Source organism: Fusarium poae, chromosome 4 (assembly GCF_019609905.1).
Source record: "Fusarium poae strain DAOMC 252244 chromosome 4, whole genome shotgun sequence".
NCBI lineage: Eukaryota > Fungi > Ascomycota > Sordariomycetes > Hypocreales > Nectriaceae > Fusarium > Fusarium poae.
Genome location: NC_058402.1, coordinates 6,937,073 through 6,953,173, shown reverse-complemented (window position 1 = coordinate 6,953,173; position 16,101 = coordinate 6,937,073). Strand labels below are relative to the sequence as shown.

Genomic DNA, 16,101 nt, shown 5'->3' with positions numbered 1-16,101 from the left:
TGACAAATACAAAATACTGAAAGAATTGTAGTCGGAATGTCGTCCCGGTCCGTCTCTCTCCACATCCGATAGCGGTGATAAGCCAACTCATCAAGACTTACTCAAATAGGAAAGGGCGTCACCGGGATCTTCCTTCCCCAAGTCGGGACAAGACTCCGACTTTGAGTTTGCTCTTTCCTGTCTGTTCATCATAGAAATCATCCCATATACCGAAAAGATGCCAAATACTCAGCAAAGTCATTTCAGAGTCGTCAAGAAGTGTTCAAAAGCGTAGGTCCTCCGAAACCTGATCTTGAAATCGAAGCTGATCGTCATTATCAAGTTGTAAACGATGCCGGTCTATGAAAGTCAAATGTTCTGGGGCTCAACCTTGTGCAAGATGCGGAAGAAAGAATGAAAGATGTATATACGAGACAGAAGAGAAAAAGGTTACAGTGACTGAAAGGTAAGACCAAATCGCTGTTTCAGATTCTGCTGCCATCGCTTATTGGTTGCTATAGTTATCTCAGATCGTTGGAGAGGCGACAAGAAGGAGTTCCGTCTCCCGGATCACTAGGAAACGGACCAAGATCCCGGCCGAGACATTCTTCCGTTTCCGATTATGGTATGACGACTGTGCTTGCTCAGGATACATCTGCGGTAGAAGCCGATGGGGGTGAGTAACTAAGACTTGTCTTGCTTCATCTACTGACGCTGACGCTGACGCTGCAAGACTTGACCCTCGGAACACCAGATGACAATGTTGAGAACGGTGAGCAAAGTCAAACAAACGACGTACTTGAGCCTGCTTTCCGCCAGAATCCACTTGTCGACAATGACTATGTCTTTGGCCAAGCCTTCGGACGATATTGTGAGCCCAAACCCCCAAACAGTGATCCACATAGACTCACACGATAGTACAGGGTATATGGGCCCTGCCTCATCCTGGGCATTCTGTAGAAGAGTCCTAACTCTTGTTGGAAAACATCTTCCAGAAGCAAACAACGATCCGCCGCCATGGCATCTTGACGGAGTCGCATTCCGTCTCCAATGGAGACCTCTGATGCCCGAGGAACACCCTGACATCTCTAATCTACCACCGTCAGACTATGCATTCTTTCTTGTACAAACTGCAAGATTCTACCTCGGTCCGTTGGCAAGTCTTATTGACGAAACTGAGTTCCTTCAACACTTTAAAGAACTTTACCAGGATGCTTCAACCAAGGCGACGTCATGTAAGCTGTGGTATGCACAATATTTGCTAATGATAGCATTTGGAAAGGCGTTCCTCGGTGGAAAGAGTGCTGATGGAACACCCCCGGGTTATCAGTATGCTGCTAGGGCCATGCCTCTTATGCCCGAGTTGGCGGGGATTGCTTTAGATCCCATCCTGTCAGCACAGGCACTAACACTGGCAGCAATATACTTTCAGTCAATTGATATGAGAGTGGCGGCATATCAGCATGTAAGTAGGCTCATAGCAGTTTTACTTCTGGCCAATACTGATGAGGGTGCCTAAGATCGGACAAGCTCTTCGTATCTGCGTTCTGTCTGGTTTCCATAGACACATGCCAGAAGAGGTTGTTGGAGCACAACATTCAAAACGATGTCACATTATCTTCTGGGTAGTCTACATGTTGGATCAAGAGTTTGCGGCTCTTATTGGCGCCACTAGTGCCATAAGGGATGAAGACATTACCAACAAGCTACCTTCCCAGGCTGACAATTCATTAACGTCTCTGAGTCTAGCTCTCCATGTTCAGCTGGCGCGTCTCATAGCACGTCTTCTAGGAAGTAAGTTTAAGAACAGATTATTGATAGTCAATGAGAGCTATGGCTGACAGAACGACAGCGGTATATGGAGTTGGCAAAGATTATGACGGTACTCTTTTCAGCAATACTCAGTCTATACTGAGGAACTTGGCTGAGCTGAATCGTGATCTTATTCACATCATCAACAAGCATTTCCGCGATTCAATCAGCAAAGCTTCGAGAATCGCCACCAGATTACTACTCCAATATCATCACGTAAGTCACAGGAATGTCTCTTTCGATGTGATACTTACGAATCACTAGTGTGTCGTCCTTACAACAAGACCACAAATCATGTGCGCTCTACATATGCACATTGAACAGTCCAAGACACAAATGACACGCGGTTTATCACTATCACCGCCAGTTGCATCATTAATTCAATCGTGTGTCAGTTCTGCACAATCGATCCTCAAGACTCTACGTGCTCTCGCAGACGAAGATCTTATTGGTAAGTCGGGCTAGCGTTGCCACCACAAACCTCTGCTGATAGCGAGTCTAGAGGCATTCCTGCCTTTTCAAATCGAGTACGCCTCTTCATCAGCATTTCTCTTGCATCTGATCCCTATCATCTGCCCTTCCCTCCTCTCGGACAATTCATGGAGAGATGATGCCCGATACGTTTTCGATACTCTCATCGCCAAGGGAAGCCTGATTGCTCCCCTAAGAAAAGTGGAGTTGGCGCAGCTGGAACAGAAGCTTTCAGCGTTGACACCAGCCAGCAATATTGTCTCTCCAGAGATTTCTACGGAGCCTGAAGAGAATGGAGACCAAGAAGAGAATGAAGGTCAACACGCCGATGAGCATCTCGCTGACGAAACTGGATGGGATCTCTTCGCCGCTAATGCCATGGCTGGACTCACCCCAGGCGAGCTGCTTGATCTTGCAGAACAGTTGGACGTGGACAACTTTCTATATGAGCCTGAGATAGAATAACAGTCATACTTTTACAGTCGTAGTTAGTTTAAATAATATTGAATAGTCATGCTACACTATGCTTTTGTGAGCTAGGCGAACTTGAACCAAATACAGTGACGGGAGAGCTCTGTTGATTATTTCTAAAGATCAAGACTAGTTAACCTAGTACATAGTCACTTTCGTTCTGATTAATGCTGCTCGTGAGTAGACAATTCTTGTTTCATAATAGGTATCAATTTCAACCCAGCTTTTGCTACTCGCATGGATTACTTAAGTATAATCAGTGCTCTTTCTGGCCAGATAGGCTGTAGGGGGCTTTCTTTGAGGAAATGTAGCCTCAAAAGCGCTCATAAGAGTGATCAGTGTGGCCTCGCTCCTCGCCATGGCTTCTAGACCAACAGGTCTGCCGTTGTAGGCGATGTAGTTGAGAGGTAGACTGCACAGCGGGTAGCCTTGAAATTATTAGCATATGTCGACAAAACGAGGAAGCCAGAAGGAGTTACCTGTTGCGGCAGAGTACTTGCTGAACCAACTGTCTGCCGGGCCAATAACCACGTCAAGGTCATACTTGGCCATTGCGTCTGGTAGGCTTTTGCCGACGGCAGTGATATGATCCATAAGCTCTTGTCGCCGATTACTCATATGGTCGAAGGCAATAGATTTGTTAATGAAGTCTTGGTTGGGGTATTCTGTCACGGTTTAGCTTGAGAATTTATCTGAAACATTGCGTGGGACATTACCTGGAGGTAGGATCAAGTCTGCATGGGCTCTATTCCACTCAGCTAGCTCTTTGGCAGAACCGATGTTCGTGTTATTCATGCCCTTGAGGTATTCATTGAAATCGTGCTCGAAATCGGCGACTAAAATGATAAACGGCTGGTTGATAACAGCTGAGAAAGTAGGGGGTACATACCCATCAGCTCAACAATCGAGTTATTACCATCAATATCAAAGTCTTGATACGGTCGGAGTTCGATATACCCATGATAAGACTGCGCCAGCGTTTTGATACGTTTGTATCCTTCCAAAGTAGCTTGATGCTGCAATATGTCGGATCAGCCAGCTTTGAGGCCTGTGTTTCAATGGAGGACTTACAATTTGCTCAATGGCCTCGGGTATGGGTGTCTGAAGGGAGCTATCGTAGCGGAACTTGGCCGGGTCAAGCGTTCCAACTTTCAGGCTTTTCCAACCTGCGGCTCCTTTCATGGCGGAGTTAAATCCACCGGCGGGGATGTTAGGATGGTCCTTACCCGCAAGAATAGAGAGAAGGTCGACCGTGTCTTTGACGGAACGGCACATGGGCCCCGCAACATCAAGATAGAAGCTGACAGGCATGATTCCAGCATTTGGGACTGTGCCCAGAGTTGGCTTGATGGTGTATAGAGACTGTCGCGTGGAGGGCGAAATAAGGGAACCTTCGGTTTCAGTCCCGATGGCCATGGGAGCAAACCCAGCGGCGACCGATATCCCAGACCCCGAAGAAGAACCACCCGGGCTCTGATCAACATATTGTTAGATTGTGATTGGAAGTGGATTATCGGATATCTCAATCTTACGCTGTGGCCACCCAAGCCATCTGACAGATCGATGCCGCCCATGATATAGGGATTTTGAGATTGTCCATGTAAAGCTGACCAACCGCACCGGATACCAGTTCCTCTACCACCAAATGTTAGACGAGAACAACCAGAACTTGGATTGATGGCAGAGGAAATACTTGAACCACATCATCTCCTGATTCCTGTCAGTTGCTGCCTTGTCAAGGCAATTAGATAGGAGATACTTACAGAAAGAGTGGTTTTGCCCAGGATGATTGCACCGGCAGCAAGAAGCTTCATTTCATCAGCATTGGCCCTAGCATGAATAAGATGTGTGACAGACTCTGTCAACAATAGTGGCGTTTTTGAAAGCCATCGACCCAACGAGAGCTAGGTTCCCTCCGGTGTTGTCCATGCCCATGCTTTCTTCGGTAGTTATGTTGTCCTGGTATGGTTAACCCAAAGCTGGAAATTGGAAAAAGGAGGTCACACTTTGATTAAGACTGGAATTCCATGTAGAGGCCCGAGTATATGTCCAATAGACCTCTTTTCGTCAAGTTCCTTGGCTCTGTCAATGGCACCGTGGAATAGCCGATAAACGCCTTTGAGATAGCCGTTGTAAGATAGGATCTGGCGATAATACTCATATAATACCTGCACACTGGTGATGCGACCAGCAGTAAGCATTTCCTGGAGATCTGAGGCGGTTGTGGTGGCCACGTCGAAAAGTGGCTGCTCCTCATTGTGGTTGACGGTGGGCACCCATCCGGTGAGATGGGCTTTGCCAAAAGTGCCAACTCCGTTCTGTACTGACATGGCTTTGATTAGGGAGGTGAATGGGATGTACCAAAAGCGAGGAAAAGAAAGTACTAAGATACCAAATACGAGCCAGGGCATGGCAGGTCCATGGTTGAAGAGTGCAGGTGTAATGTATATTGAGAGGCAGACAAAGAAATACCCCGCACCTAGAATTCATGAGTTGCTACAGTGAGACAGCCAACTTCCCAATTCCAACCATGTGCCATCATGAATATCACGGGAGTAGGTAGAGTTTAAAAGTCACATGACTAGATTACTCGTACCGAGACAGCCTTTGGTTTCGGGCTTCCTTGTCTTTGACTTTGTCCAACAGATTTAACTTCTCCTATAACCCAAAGACCTCATTCACAATCAAAAGCATACATAATTCAATGACGCTGGTATAACTTCCGAGGCAAATCATTTGTCGACAAGCAGATATGATGTTGGTTTTTAAGTATAACTTTATTAGCCTAGTGGCCCTTCGCGACGACAACATCATGCCATCTAATTTCCAAGCGAGGGGGCGCGAACAATATACCCCGGTTCATACTAAGCCTTGTTAGGCTGAACGACCAAACAACGCAGTGTGATAGGATAAAGGCGCTTGAAAAGATCCAGCTCCAGGCTGACACCCAAGACTTTTTATATCTCCGCTAGTTTTCAGCTCGATGAATTGTTCAGAGTAAGCTCTTAATTCTCTCATCTTATTTGCAGTTTTGCTACCGTCAAGTCAACATGGCTGAAAGGGAACCCACGACGAAGAAGAGCCAGGCTCGTCTGAGCTCTTTGTTTAGACGCAAGACAGTCATTGAAGACAGACATGATCCTACTCCTCTTAGTGCACCAGTCCAGGCACCAGTCTCACACTATCCGACGTACATCGCCGAATACCAGTTGAAATCACAGCCTCAATCACCGGTATCTCCTCCTCAACACTCGCACAGTCTGAACCCTGGAAAAGGCAACTATCGGCCTTATCCTAGCCCTACTCCAGCTCCATTTCCAATCCCAGGGTCATTAATCTCCAAAATTGAGGAGAGGGAGGCCATGGCCATGACAAACTCGCAAAATTCTACTGCAGTCCCTCTCCCGCAATCTCCGGTGTCAAATCCTGAAGAGACAGTCGGATTTTCTCCTGTTAGTGGAAGAGAAGTGACAGGTTTCCCACCTACAGGTCCTCATAGTTACAACATCACTCCCATCAGCTCAGCTATATCGAGACCAAGTGTAGTATCAACTCTCGATTACTCTAGCCAGCAACCATATGAGTACACGCCTCTCGAAACAGGCTTCATCAGACTCATCAGAATTGCGCCGGGCTACAAAACAATAATCGAATGTGAAGTGATCCAGGCTCTCATCACTAACACGCCTCAATATGTCGCTGTATCATACACGTGGGGTGACGTCGGTGATACCAAAAATATCGACATTGAGGGATCCCGGGTGCCCATTACCGTCAATCTTTACGGAGCATTGGAAGCACTTCGACAAAGACAATCATCCGTGTTGGTTTGGGCAGATGCTTTGTGTATTGACCAAAAGAATACCGAGGAGCGGAGTCACCACGTTCAGCTTATCCACCAAATTTATGCCAACGCCGCGTTTGTCGCGATATGGCTTGGTCCTGAAGACAACGACAGCACAAGAGCAATAGAGCTTCTGTCTAAACTCGCACCGCCGGCTTCTCAGGCTACCCCAGATCAAGAAGTATCACGGATCTTGGCAGAGGGCGCCGAAAACGGAGATCTTCTGGCTGCTGTGTCGCTATTTGGAAGAGATTACTGGAAAAGACTCTGGATTTCACAAGAGATCTTCCACGCAAAGCGAATCGCTGTTCACTGCGGAGAGACATTTCTCCCTTGGCAATCATACAAGACTGCTTCAATGTTGTTTCGCAGACATCATGCTGAACTTCTTTTCAAGACAAAGGGTCCTGATATGAGAAGGCCTGACAAGTTTACTTGCGTGCAGACTCTGATTCATGGGGGACCAGCTAGCCTTCCAACTCTCAAGTCTCAGGTTCTGAATGGACAAAACGCCCTCCTTGAAGTACTGAGAGCTAGTCGAAGTCAGATAGCTTCTGATCCTCGTGATAAGCTCTACGGTATACTTGGTGTTTTACCCGCGCATATTCGCAACGGTTTCCGCGTCGACTACAATCTTTCTGTCAAGGATGTTTACACCGAAATTGTGGAATTTCTTATTCAAACCACAGAGAAGCTTGACGTTATCTGTGAGTCTGTACATTTCCCAATCAACACAGGATCCTCCAATTTGCCTTCCTTCGTTCCCGACTGGTCCCATATTCCACTTACATCGTCCATGGGCCGCCAGTACGGCTTCAGCGCATCAGGTCCTACAAAGGCGATTTGCAAATTCCATGATGAGCGTCTGAACAAGCTTGAAATATCAGGCATCGAAATTGATGTCGTGCAGACCAAAGGAATGGTTGTTGGAACTCTTTGTAATTTGGGAGACTTCCTTATGGCATTTCTACACTGGAGGGCTTTACTTCTTGCAGCTGTTGAAGGCCGAACGACGTTTCAGATACAGTTGGCAGAGGAGGCTTTTGTAGCGACGATATGCCTTGGGCAGATCACTACCGGTTATGATAGAAGCCGCTGGAAGCTGGTATCCTACCAGGCCATAGTGAATCTCTTCCGCGATCGTCTCCTACATCTTCCTCTTGATGATGTGTTACGATCGCATGTTGATATACCTACGAACATCCCACCTGAGGCACGAAGACAGTTTTTTCAGACCAACTTTGGGGATCGCATGATGGGAAGGACTTTCTGTCTTACCCAGAACCGCAGACTTGGATTAGGATCTGGAGCTATGCTTCCGGGGGATATTGTGGTTGTGCCGCTGGGTTGCTCGACTCCTGTCCTGCTTAGACCAGAGGGAACACAGGGCGAGTATAGATATGTGGGGGATATTTACATTGAGAATTACATGTTTGGCAAGGCGGTTGATCAGTGGCAGGCTGGAGAGAGGGAGTTGAAGAAGTATGTTCTTCATTAAAAGTGGAAGATTGGATATATCGACTTAGTGATAGCTTATGCCTTTTCGCGACGACTAATTGTGCAAGGGATATCTCTGTGGTACATGAACCAATTGTTTTCATACTTCCACGTATGGCCAGGGTCGGTGATTCGTACCTATAAGAACAGTCAGTATTCAGTATCAGTAAGAGAATGAAGAAAGTACTTACATCAAAGTTAACATAAAGCGTAGCAAACATCTTGTACATCTCGAGCTTAGACATGTACTTGCCCATACAAACCCTCGATCCATGACCAAACATCAACTCAGTACACTCATGCATACGTCTAACCCGAGCAGAATGACCCTCCTCTGTCTCTTCCTTACCACGCAGCCATCTCTCAGGACGAAAAACATCAACGTCTTCGCCAAACACGCCGATATCGCGTGTGACGACACAAGGGTTGATGCCGATCTTTGTGCCAGCAGGAATGAATCGACCATCTGGAAGCTCAAGTCCTTCTTTGGGAACTTCACGCTCAAGGATCAAACCAACAGCGGGGGAAATTCGCATGGACTCGCGCATAACGGCGTCAAAGTAGGGTAGTTGGCTAATCTCCTTCCATTGAGGAACAGGTAAAGTCAGGTTTGCAGACCTAAGCTCAGCGACCATCTTTTCACACACGGAGGGATTCTTGAGGAGATAGTAGGCAGGAGCACGCATAGCACCAGCAGTTGAATCACCCCCCGCAAGAACATTGATCATGAGCCAGTTGATAACCTGCTGATCATCCACAAAGTCGATTGTTTCCTTGAGACTGTTGTATTTGTCGATGAACAAGTCGACAGGCTTGCGCTTGGCAGCACCAGAAGCCAGTTGCTGCTGGTACTCTGTGAGAATCTTGATCGTGTAGATGACCCCGTTGACAAGAGGACGAGGACCGACTCGGAGAATGGGGTTCTTGTCCAGCCACTCATCCAGCCAGGGGATCTGGCTCACGGGGGCAAAGTACTTGAGTCCGGCAGTGCTTTCAGCAATGATATCCTGTACATCACTGCCCTTCTCCATGAAGCCGTAAGTGCGGCCAAAACTGATATTAGCAGCTGCGTCCCAGGCGTAGTAAGCAACCCAGTCATCCATCTTACAGACAGATCCAGTGCTAGCGAAGCGGTCGTCCAAATGAGTGATGAGTTCACACAGAGTTTCATCCATCAGAGGTTCAGCCTCTAGCATTTTGGGTAGAGTCCAGAAACCTCTGATGGGTTTAGTGTACTTGAGGTGAAAATCTTCATCCTGGGTGTTGAAGATGTTTTGAATGCGTTGCCCGTTAACCAGAACATCATTGGGACGGTACATGTTAGTCTGGTCAAGCGTCAGAACTGGACATTACCCAACAACCAGATAAATCATTGGCTTTGAAGGGAACTCTCACTTACCTTTCGCCAGGGATTTCTAGTGGTATAAATGACCTTGATCATATCTGGATCACTAATACTCACAGTATTAGGTCCTACACGCACAGCAGCACCCCATTTTTGGTGCCATGCTCTAATGTGACCGTCAACATGTCCCTTTGTAGTGAGGTACGCCCTGTAAAGGTCTGTGTACTTGGAAAATCCCGGACCTGGGATATGTCTGAGGGGTGAAAAAAAGAACTCGTATAATATGCGGGCGACGACAAAAGCAACACCTGCGTACAAGAGGTGACCCAAAGAAAGGGTAAGAATTGCCATATTAATAATTGATCTACAGTACAGATTCGTACAGCATGCCCCGGAACTGAAATGAATCAGAAAGAAAGCGAGGAAATATCATATTTTAGAGAAAGAGGAGAAATAACGTAGTCTATATTGCTTTTTTCTTTTAGCGGAAACGGTCGACTATTGGATAGATAGCTATCAACCCTGTTCCTGATCTGCATAGACGCTTGGATTAGATTGTGATAAAAAGTGAATCTGTTTGTCTAGTTCCAAGATACGCAATAATCCGTGCCGCATTCCCACATGTCACCTTTCCATTTCCGCCACCAAGAACTGAGCTAGTGTTTATGATATGTCTGGAAATACGTACGAGAAAACAGATCGAGTTAAGAGCGTGACAGGCACGAACAATGCTTCTCCCCCCTGAAAACGTGGCTTTCAAGTCTTTCCCGCTGTGTCGGTCCCGAATCACTGATCCTTGTCATGAAGAAAGAGAAAAGAGGAGACAATACACCGGGTACGACGGACCGCGTTTTTCAACATGGGTTATCATGGGGAAGCTTGAGGGGACAAAGAGATTCCTAGGTTGAAACGAGCTGAATAGTAGAGGATTGTGAGAAGTGACTATCACTTCTGTATCGAGTTGTTGGTTTGCTTGTTTAGTTTGCGTATCATTGCATTCTCGACCGTTGACGACCAACACAATGCCATTTGTGGGGAAGTCTTTATTATCAAGTCCAAGTCTGAGTTTGAGTTGAAAGAAGGTTAAGACAACTAGAAACCATTGATCTTCAAAACTGGTCAACAGTTCTTCAACACCAGCACTAAAAACGCCCTCTCAAACATACCCGAGATGATTTCAATCTTCTGCACAATTCGCATCTAAGTTCTCACACATGATCCTTCGATTACCTCAAGTGTCCCCTCCTCTTCTTCTCCCGGCTGGCAAATAACCTGTGGCAAGGTAAAATAGAGGAGGGTAACATTGTCGAAAGTGGACAGTCTTGATGCGGAAATAGTATGATCTGTCAGATTCGCGACCTTTGAGACCAATAAGACTTAAGGACAAGGCAAGATCCTTGTAAGAAAATAGTTCCTAATTTTGTTTGTTAGGTGATATCAAAGTTGAGATTTGATAAGTAAACTTTTGTTACCAACTTTTGACCTGTTGCTCATGCGTAAGTGAACAAACATACCAATGATCGACCTCTTTAGACCTTGTAGATTGTTTTGTTATTACTATTGTTTTCAAGTCAACCTATAGGAATTGTAGTTAGTCGTATCCACTGTTGTCTCATATCCAACTTCGAGACTCGTTGAATCAGTGGTGTTCTAGTATGGCCTACGGTCTTCGGCACGTCCGCTTCTGCACTGTTAGTTGCTTCTTTCTTTGTCTCAGAGACAAGTCCCTTGATGTCGTATCCAATCCGATCCTTTTCCATAAACTGTGTTCACTCTCTGACACTGCCTACATCCAATTACGAACGGGACATAGAAGGAAGCTATAATACGCTGCAGCTTTCTTTTTTCTTCAGCTGATGTGTGTTTGCCTTCTGCATACCCAATTTGCATGGGGATGGTGAGTATATATGTAGGACAGCGCATCCATCCCTGACAACCGCCTCAATGCGCTGATACAAGCTCTTGAGGCACTCAAAGAAGTCGCGTGCCTACAGAAGGCCATTCCAGCACGACAATGTCATCAGCTGCTGATACACCACCGCCCTCTCCCGAGTACCTCGCAGAGACTGTAGGGCCCACCATTCGTACTGTCACTTGGCTTTCAGTTTTTATACCATTTCTTCTCGTCTCTCTTCGAATCTATACACGACTCTTTGTACGCAAGGTATTTGGTCTGGATGACTGGGTCATTACACTGGCTCTGGTAACTCCACCGCCTCCACTTCACCGATTACACAAACTAACATCTAATAAGGTTTCCCTCATAGCATACGGAGTCATCATCGAATTAGCGGTCCAGAAAGGCCTTGGTCGACATATCGAATGGGTTCTCCTCTACGTCCCTGAGAATGCCGTTCCAATGGCTCTCCTCGGCCAAGTATCGCAGCCTCTGGTCATCATGTCGTGCGCTTTCGGCAAGGTATCATTCTCTATTAGTCTGATGCGTCTGGCAGTGCAACCGTTCATACATAGATTCTTGTGGTTTATTGTCGTTTCTATGCTCACGTTGCATATTCTTATATCGATCATCATCTTTGTCAGGTGCAAAGACCCAAGGACAACATGGAATCCAGCTATAGTTAGCGAGTGTTGGGCGCCTCATGTCTACTTGGGAGTCATGTATTTTATTGGAGGTAAGTCTTCTGAGTCCGATGATACAACTGCACAGTACTAACTGATGTAAGCCTATTCTGCTGCTACAGACTTTATCCTTGCTCTCTTGCCATGGGCTATGCTATGGAATCTCAACATGAAGAGTAGGGAAAAGTTCGGTGTCGCCATTGCTATGAGCCTTGGTGTCTTGTAAGTCATGACTCACGCCGTCCACATCGATCTCCTTCTAATATTTCCAGTGCCGGATCCATTGCTATCATCAAATGCACCAAGCTCAAAGCCAATGCAACAAGTCGCGATCCTACCTATGACGTTGGTGAACTTCTCCTCACAGCTGGAGCCGAAAACGCCCTGATTATCATTGCCGCCTGTCTTCCGACCCTCCGACCCATTCTACGCAAAGTCTTCCCCTCGACAGCCAAGTCAAGCGAAAACTCTCATCCTTTAAAGAATATTCCCAATAACATAATGTTTGTACCAAAGCACAAGGCTGGTCAATGGAGTGCTTTGGTTGAGACTGAGGTTCGCCCAGAAAGACACTCTGATAATCAGAGCGATAGAAGTATTCTCAATGAACATCGTGCAGCCATGGAAAATAGTCACGAGAATACTCAGACGGCTGGTCCATCCAGTCCACGGATAACAAAGACCAGAGAGGTGATTGTCTCTTATGGTAGATCTGAAAGTCGATAAACTTGAGAATGATTGTTGGTATAGTAGCTTGATTAAAATAGAGTCACATTGATAAATGTTGAAAAAAAGAGTGAAAGTATTTGGTCATCAGATCGATTAAACTATCTCAATCTTTGTTCTCAAGACTATACCATTGTCCCCAAATCTCTGGACATTTCCATCCATATTTTCCTTCTATTTGTCTCCCATATTCCTTTTTAAAAGACAGTTCGCTTGGACCAGCGACGGTTGGTGAAACCACGCTTGGCCTTTTGTCCATTACCTCCGAAGGGGTTACCGCCAAAGGGGTTACCTCCAAATGGGTTGCCTCCATTTCCACCGTTACCACCGTTACCACCCTGGTTCTTGTCGTTGTTTCCTTGACCATTGTCACCACCGTTACCGCCGTTGTTACCGTCGTTTCCACCGTTGTTACCTCCATTGTTGTTGTCATTGTTACCTCCGTTGTTGTCATTGTTGCCTCCATTGTTGTCGTTGTTGCCTCCATTGTTGTTATCGTTGTTGCCTCCGTTGTTGTCGTTGTTGTCGTTGTTGTTACCGTTGTTGTTATCGCCATTGTTGTCACCAACCTTGTCACCACCGTTCTCGTTGGGGTCGGGGGTAGCAGCAGGAGGTCGGCCAAGGGCAACACTAGGAGTCTCGGTAGCGAAAGCCGATGTCACAACAGTAGCACCGAGAAGAGCATCGACAGCAGCCTTGTTCTGGGCAGCCTCATCGGAACTGGCGTTCTCGTTGGCAGCAACAGCATCGGGGAAATCCTTCTGGTTCTGAAGAATCTGATCGTTGATACCGTTGAAGGTCTGGGTGGTCTTGATGCTCTGAGGGCTGTTGGTCTTCTTGTCAGTGTCGGCCTGTTGGACGGCGAAGCAGCCACCGAAGGGACCGGCAAGGGCGTTGTTGCGGCATCGGACAGTGCAGATGTTTCCGGTCGAGGCACCGAAGCAGTTGAGGTCATCAGGCATCTTGACTGTGATGTTGAAGGCTTGTGTCTTGGCCTGAGAGAGACCGTTTGATCCGGGGACGTTGTTGGTGACGGTCAAGTTCTGGATGTTGGTGTTTGTGTTGCTGCTCTCGTCGAGATCGCAGACATAGGGACCAGCACCATCGGCATTGACCTGGTGGATGGTGACAGTGATCTCACCACCAGCCTCAACCTGGGTAACCTGGTTGGCAGCAATGGCGTTCTCAGTGTTCTCGCCTACATCAATGTTTCCAGAGATCTCAGTACGACCACACTGGTTCACAATGTTGGCAGTGATCTCGGCATCGCGGATGATAGTGGCATCTTGTTGGCAGGGGTTGATGGTGATGCAGTTGCGAGCAATCTCGGGATCGACTTGGAATCCGATACTGTTGGGAGAGGTATCGAGACCCTGAGCACCGAGGATGACCGAGTGAGCCTGTGTCAAGGCAAAGAGAGAAGAAGAAAGAATAAGGTTGAAGGAATGCATCTTGGATAAGAAGAAATGTGCCGGCACAATGATATAAGAGATTCAAAGAATGAGTAAAGAAAGTACAAAGAAGACGATCACCAGGACCTTGAAAGAAAGAAGAGAAGACTTGACTGCTTGTGCAAAAGACTGAAGCTGATGATGACAAGAGAGTAAAAACATACGACTTGAATTCAGTATATATACATGTCTGTCTGTGATGGGAGATTTCATTATCTGATATCCCAGTGCTAAACTAATCTACCTAGGTACCTACTAAGGTAGAGTATATGCTACGGCCCCTGTATCATAACAAAGTGGGGGTTGTGTGAAGGGGGCCAGGGACCCTCTGTAGGGATTCACTAAACGCCAAAGACCCTCTATAGAACTTCACCAGGTTTGGGCACTTGCAGGGGATTTAAGTGGAATCGTTTTCCAGACCGTTAGACACATGTTTCACGATAATGTACAACCCAGCCATTATCAGGCTTGGCAATAGTGACAGTTTATATACGCATTAGAGATCAACTGCAAGGAACTATCCGGGTTTACTACCTCGAAACAATCGTATATCCGAGGGTAATCGAATGATGATCATGTCACCAAATTTAGTTACCCCTTGACCAAAGATTTCAAAGCATTACTCTATCAACAGGCCCAGACAGGCTTCTCACTAGTCGACTGCATGTCACAGCCGAGGTTGATTATCGGAGTATTCTTCTCTTGGCAAAATGTCATGTCCGTTTTAAACACTTCAGCTTTACTTGTAATTCCCGTTGTTGACAACCGTCTTTGCTTGGCGTCGCGAGTGCACAGACTTCGATACAGTCAAGGTAGCAGTTTCTCTTGGGTGAGATGGAATTATGGCCTATTCAGGTAATGCGAGGATGAATACTCGGCCGTATCTGCTGACATGTCAGACCTTTTTGGGTCAACCGCTTTCGAGGCCGTAAATTGAAACGCAGGCCTATTATAGCAGCCCAGGCTGGACGAGCACAGGCGGCAACAACTTCCTGAATCGTCTGAGCGATTTGGAAGATGGAATCAATTTGAGATGAGAGTAATTTTAGAGTATAGTTTAGACGAAATGTCATGAATTGGAAGTCTTTTGTGCTGAGTTGACGGTTGCAGACTTGTCTTCTCATTGGCCCACCTCTGAATCAACTCCTACCCAGACACAATAAACCCTTGGATTTGTAGGCTTACCCTGAAGCCTCTGAGTTTCTCACTCTATGTGATGAATAATTCATCCTAATTTTGGGATGCTTTTTAGTTGATAATCTGATAATTCTAAACTTGAACTTGGATGACTGCCATTCAAATTTCAACACTCTTCCTTCAGATGTTACTGACGTTGACACTAAAACCCTGACAGCCTCAGCTTCACCTTATAATACCTCCCTTTTGCAAAAAGAGTTATACAACGTCAGGACGCTAGTTTTTGAACCGAGGCAGCTTCTCTTCAAACCAATACTGCAAAGTATCACCTTCAGTTTCCCTACACTACTGCCCTCTCTCCGATTACATGGCCATGGCACCACACGAATCAAATCTGGGACAAGTCAACGAAAGATAACTGCCGATAAACTAGTCTAGTATACGAAGAGCAGAATTGGCTAAAACATTTGGCGTCGCAAAGAAACTTCAGCTGATAGCTTTCATGAATTGGTTTCAAGCATGATCTGACTACTAGAAACTTGCATGACTCGACAATCTCGCTAGAATGATGGTAAACTTGAACATCGAACAACTCCAAGGCCATGGAAGTTGCGTCATGTCATCTTGTCTGAATCATGTTGTGGGAATGTCTCTAAAAATGCCATCATTCCTCTCACCCAAAACAACAAGAAAAAACAAGCGCACCTATGAAATCCATAACATCGATGACATGCAGTTTCAGGCGTTTCAATTCCTATACACGACCATGTCGCATTTCGAAAGTTCTT

General features: G+C 46.3%; 6 protein-coding genes across 6 annotated transcripts; 3 read left to right on the top strand and 3 right to left on the bottom strand.

The window, feature by feature from the left end:
- Positions 1-217: 217 nt before the first annotated feature.
- Positions 218-2,727, top strand: FPOAC1_012329 (uncharacterized protein; the record flags this gene model as incomplete). The annotated part of the gene is made up of 8 exons (XM_044856686.1): positions 218-270; positions 510-655; positions 713-850; positions 903-1,444; positions 1,500-1,773; positions 1,832-2,007; positions 2,056-2,242; positions 2,294-2,727. The coding sequence occupies 8 exons, from the start codon at positions 218-220 to the stop codon at positions 2,725-2,727; spliced, it is 1,950 nt and encodes a 649-aa protein (XP_044703999.1).
- Positions 2,728-2,979: 252 nt separating this feature from the next.
- On the bottom strand, positions 2,980-5,063 carry FPOAC1_012328 (uncharacterized protein; the record flags this gene model as incomplete). Its single annotated transcript, XM_044856685.1, has 10 exons — positions 2,980-3,161; positions 3,213-3,398; positions 3,450-3,569; positions 3,623-3,749; positions 3,805-4,206; positions 4,266-4,368; positions 4,427-4,443; positions 4,497-4,541; positions 4,591-4,692; positions 4,740-5,063. 10 exons carry the CDS (start codon positions 5,061-5,063, stop codon positions 2,980-2,982), a joined length of 1,608 nt encoding a protein of 535 aa, XP_044703998.1.
- A 720-nt stretch (positions 5,064-5,783) lies between these two features.
- FPOAC1_012327 (uncharacterized protein) lies at positions 5,784-8,075 on the top strand (the record flags this gene model as incomplete). Its single annotated transcript, XM_044856684.1, has 1 exon — positions 5,784-8,075. The coding sequence occupies one exon, from the start codon at positions 5,784-5,786 to the stop codon at positions 8,073-8,075; it is 2,292 nt and encodes a 763-aa protein (XP_044703997.1).
- Positions 8,076-8,110: 35 nt separating this feature from the next.
- Positions 8,111-9,770, bottom strand: FPOAC1_012326 (uncharacterized protein; the record flags this gene model as incomplete). Its single annotated transcript, XM_044856683.1, has 3 exons — positions 8,111-8,212; positions 8,266-9,399; positions 9,474-9,770. The coding sequence occupies 3 exons, from the start codon at positions 9,768-9,770 to the stop codon at positions 8,111-8,113; spliced, it is 1,533 nt and encodes a 510-aa protein (XP_044703996.1).
- Positions 9,771-11,433: 1,663 nt separating this feature from the next.
- Positions 11,434-12,725, top strand: FPOAC1_012325 (uncharacterized protein; the record flags this gene model as incomplete). Its single annotated transcript, XM_044856682.1, has 4 exons — positions 11,434-11,622; positions 11,674-12,052; positions 12,104-12,221; positions 12,272-12,725. The coding sequence occupies 4 exons, from the start codon at positions 11,434-11,436 to the stop codon at positions 12,723-12,725; spliced, it is 1,140 nt and encodes a 379-aa protein (XP_044703995.1).
- A 197-nt stretch (positions 12,726-12,922) lies between these two features.
- Positions 12,923-14,176, bottom strand: FPOAC1_012324 (uncharacterized protein; the record flags this gene model as incomplete). Its single annotated transcript, XM_044856681.1, has 1 exon — positions 12,923-14,176. The coding sequence occupies one exon, from the start codon at positions 14,174-14,176 to the stop codon at positions 12,923-12,925; it is 1,254 nt and encodes a 417-aa protein (XP_044703994.1).
- Between the last annotated feature and the right edge of the window lie 1,925 nt (positions 14,177-16,101).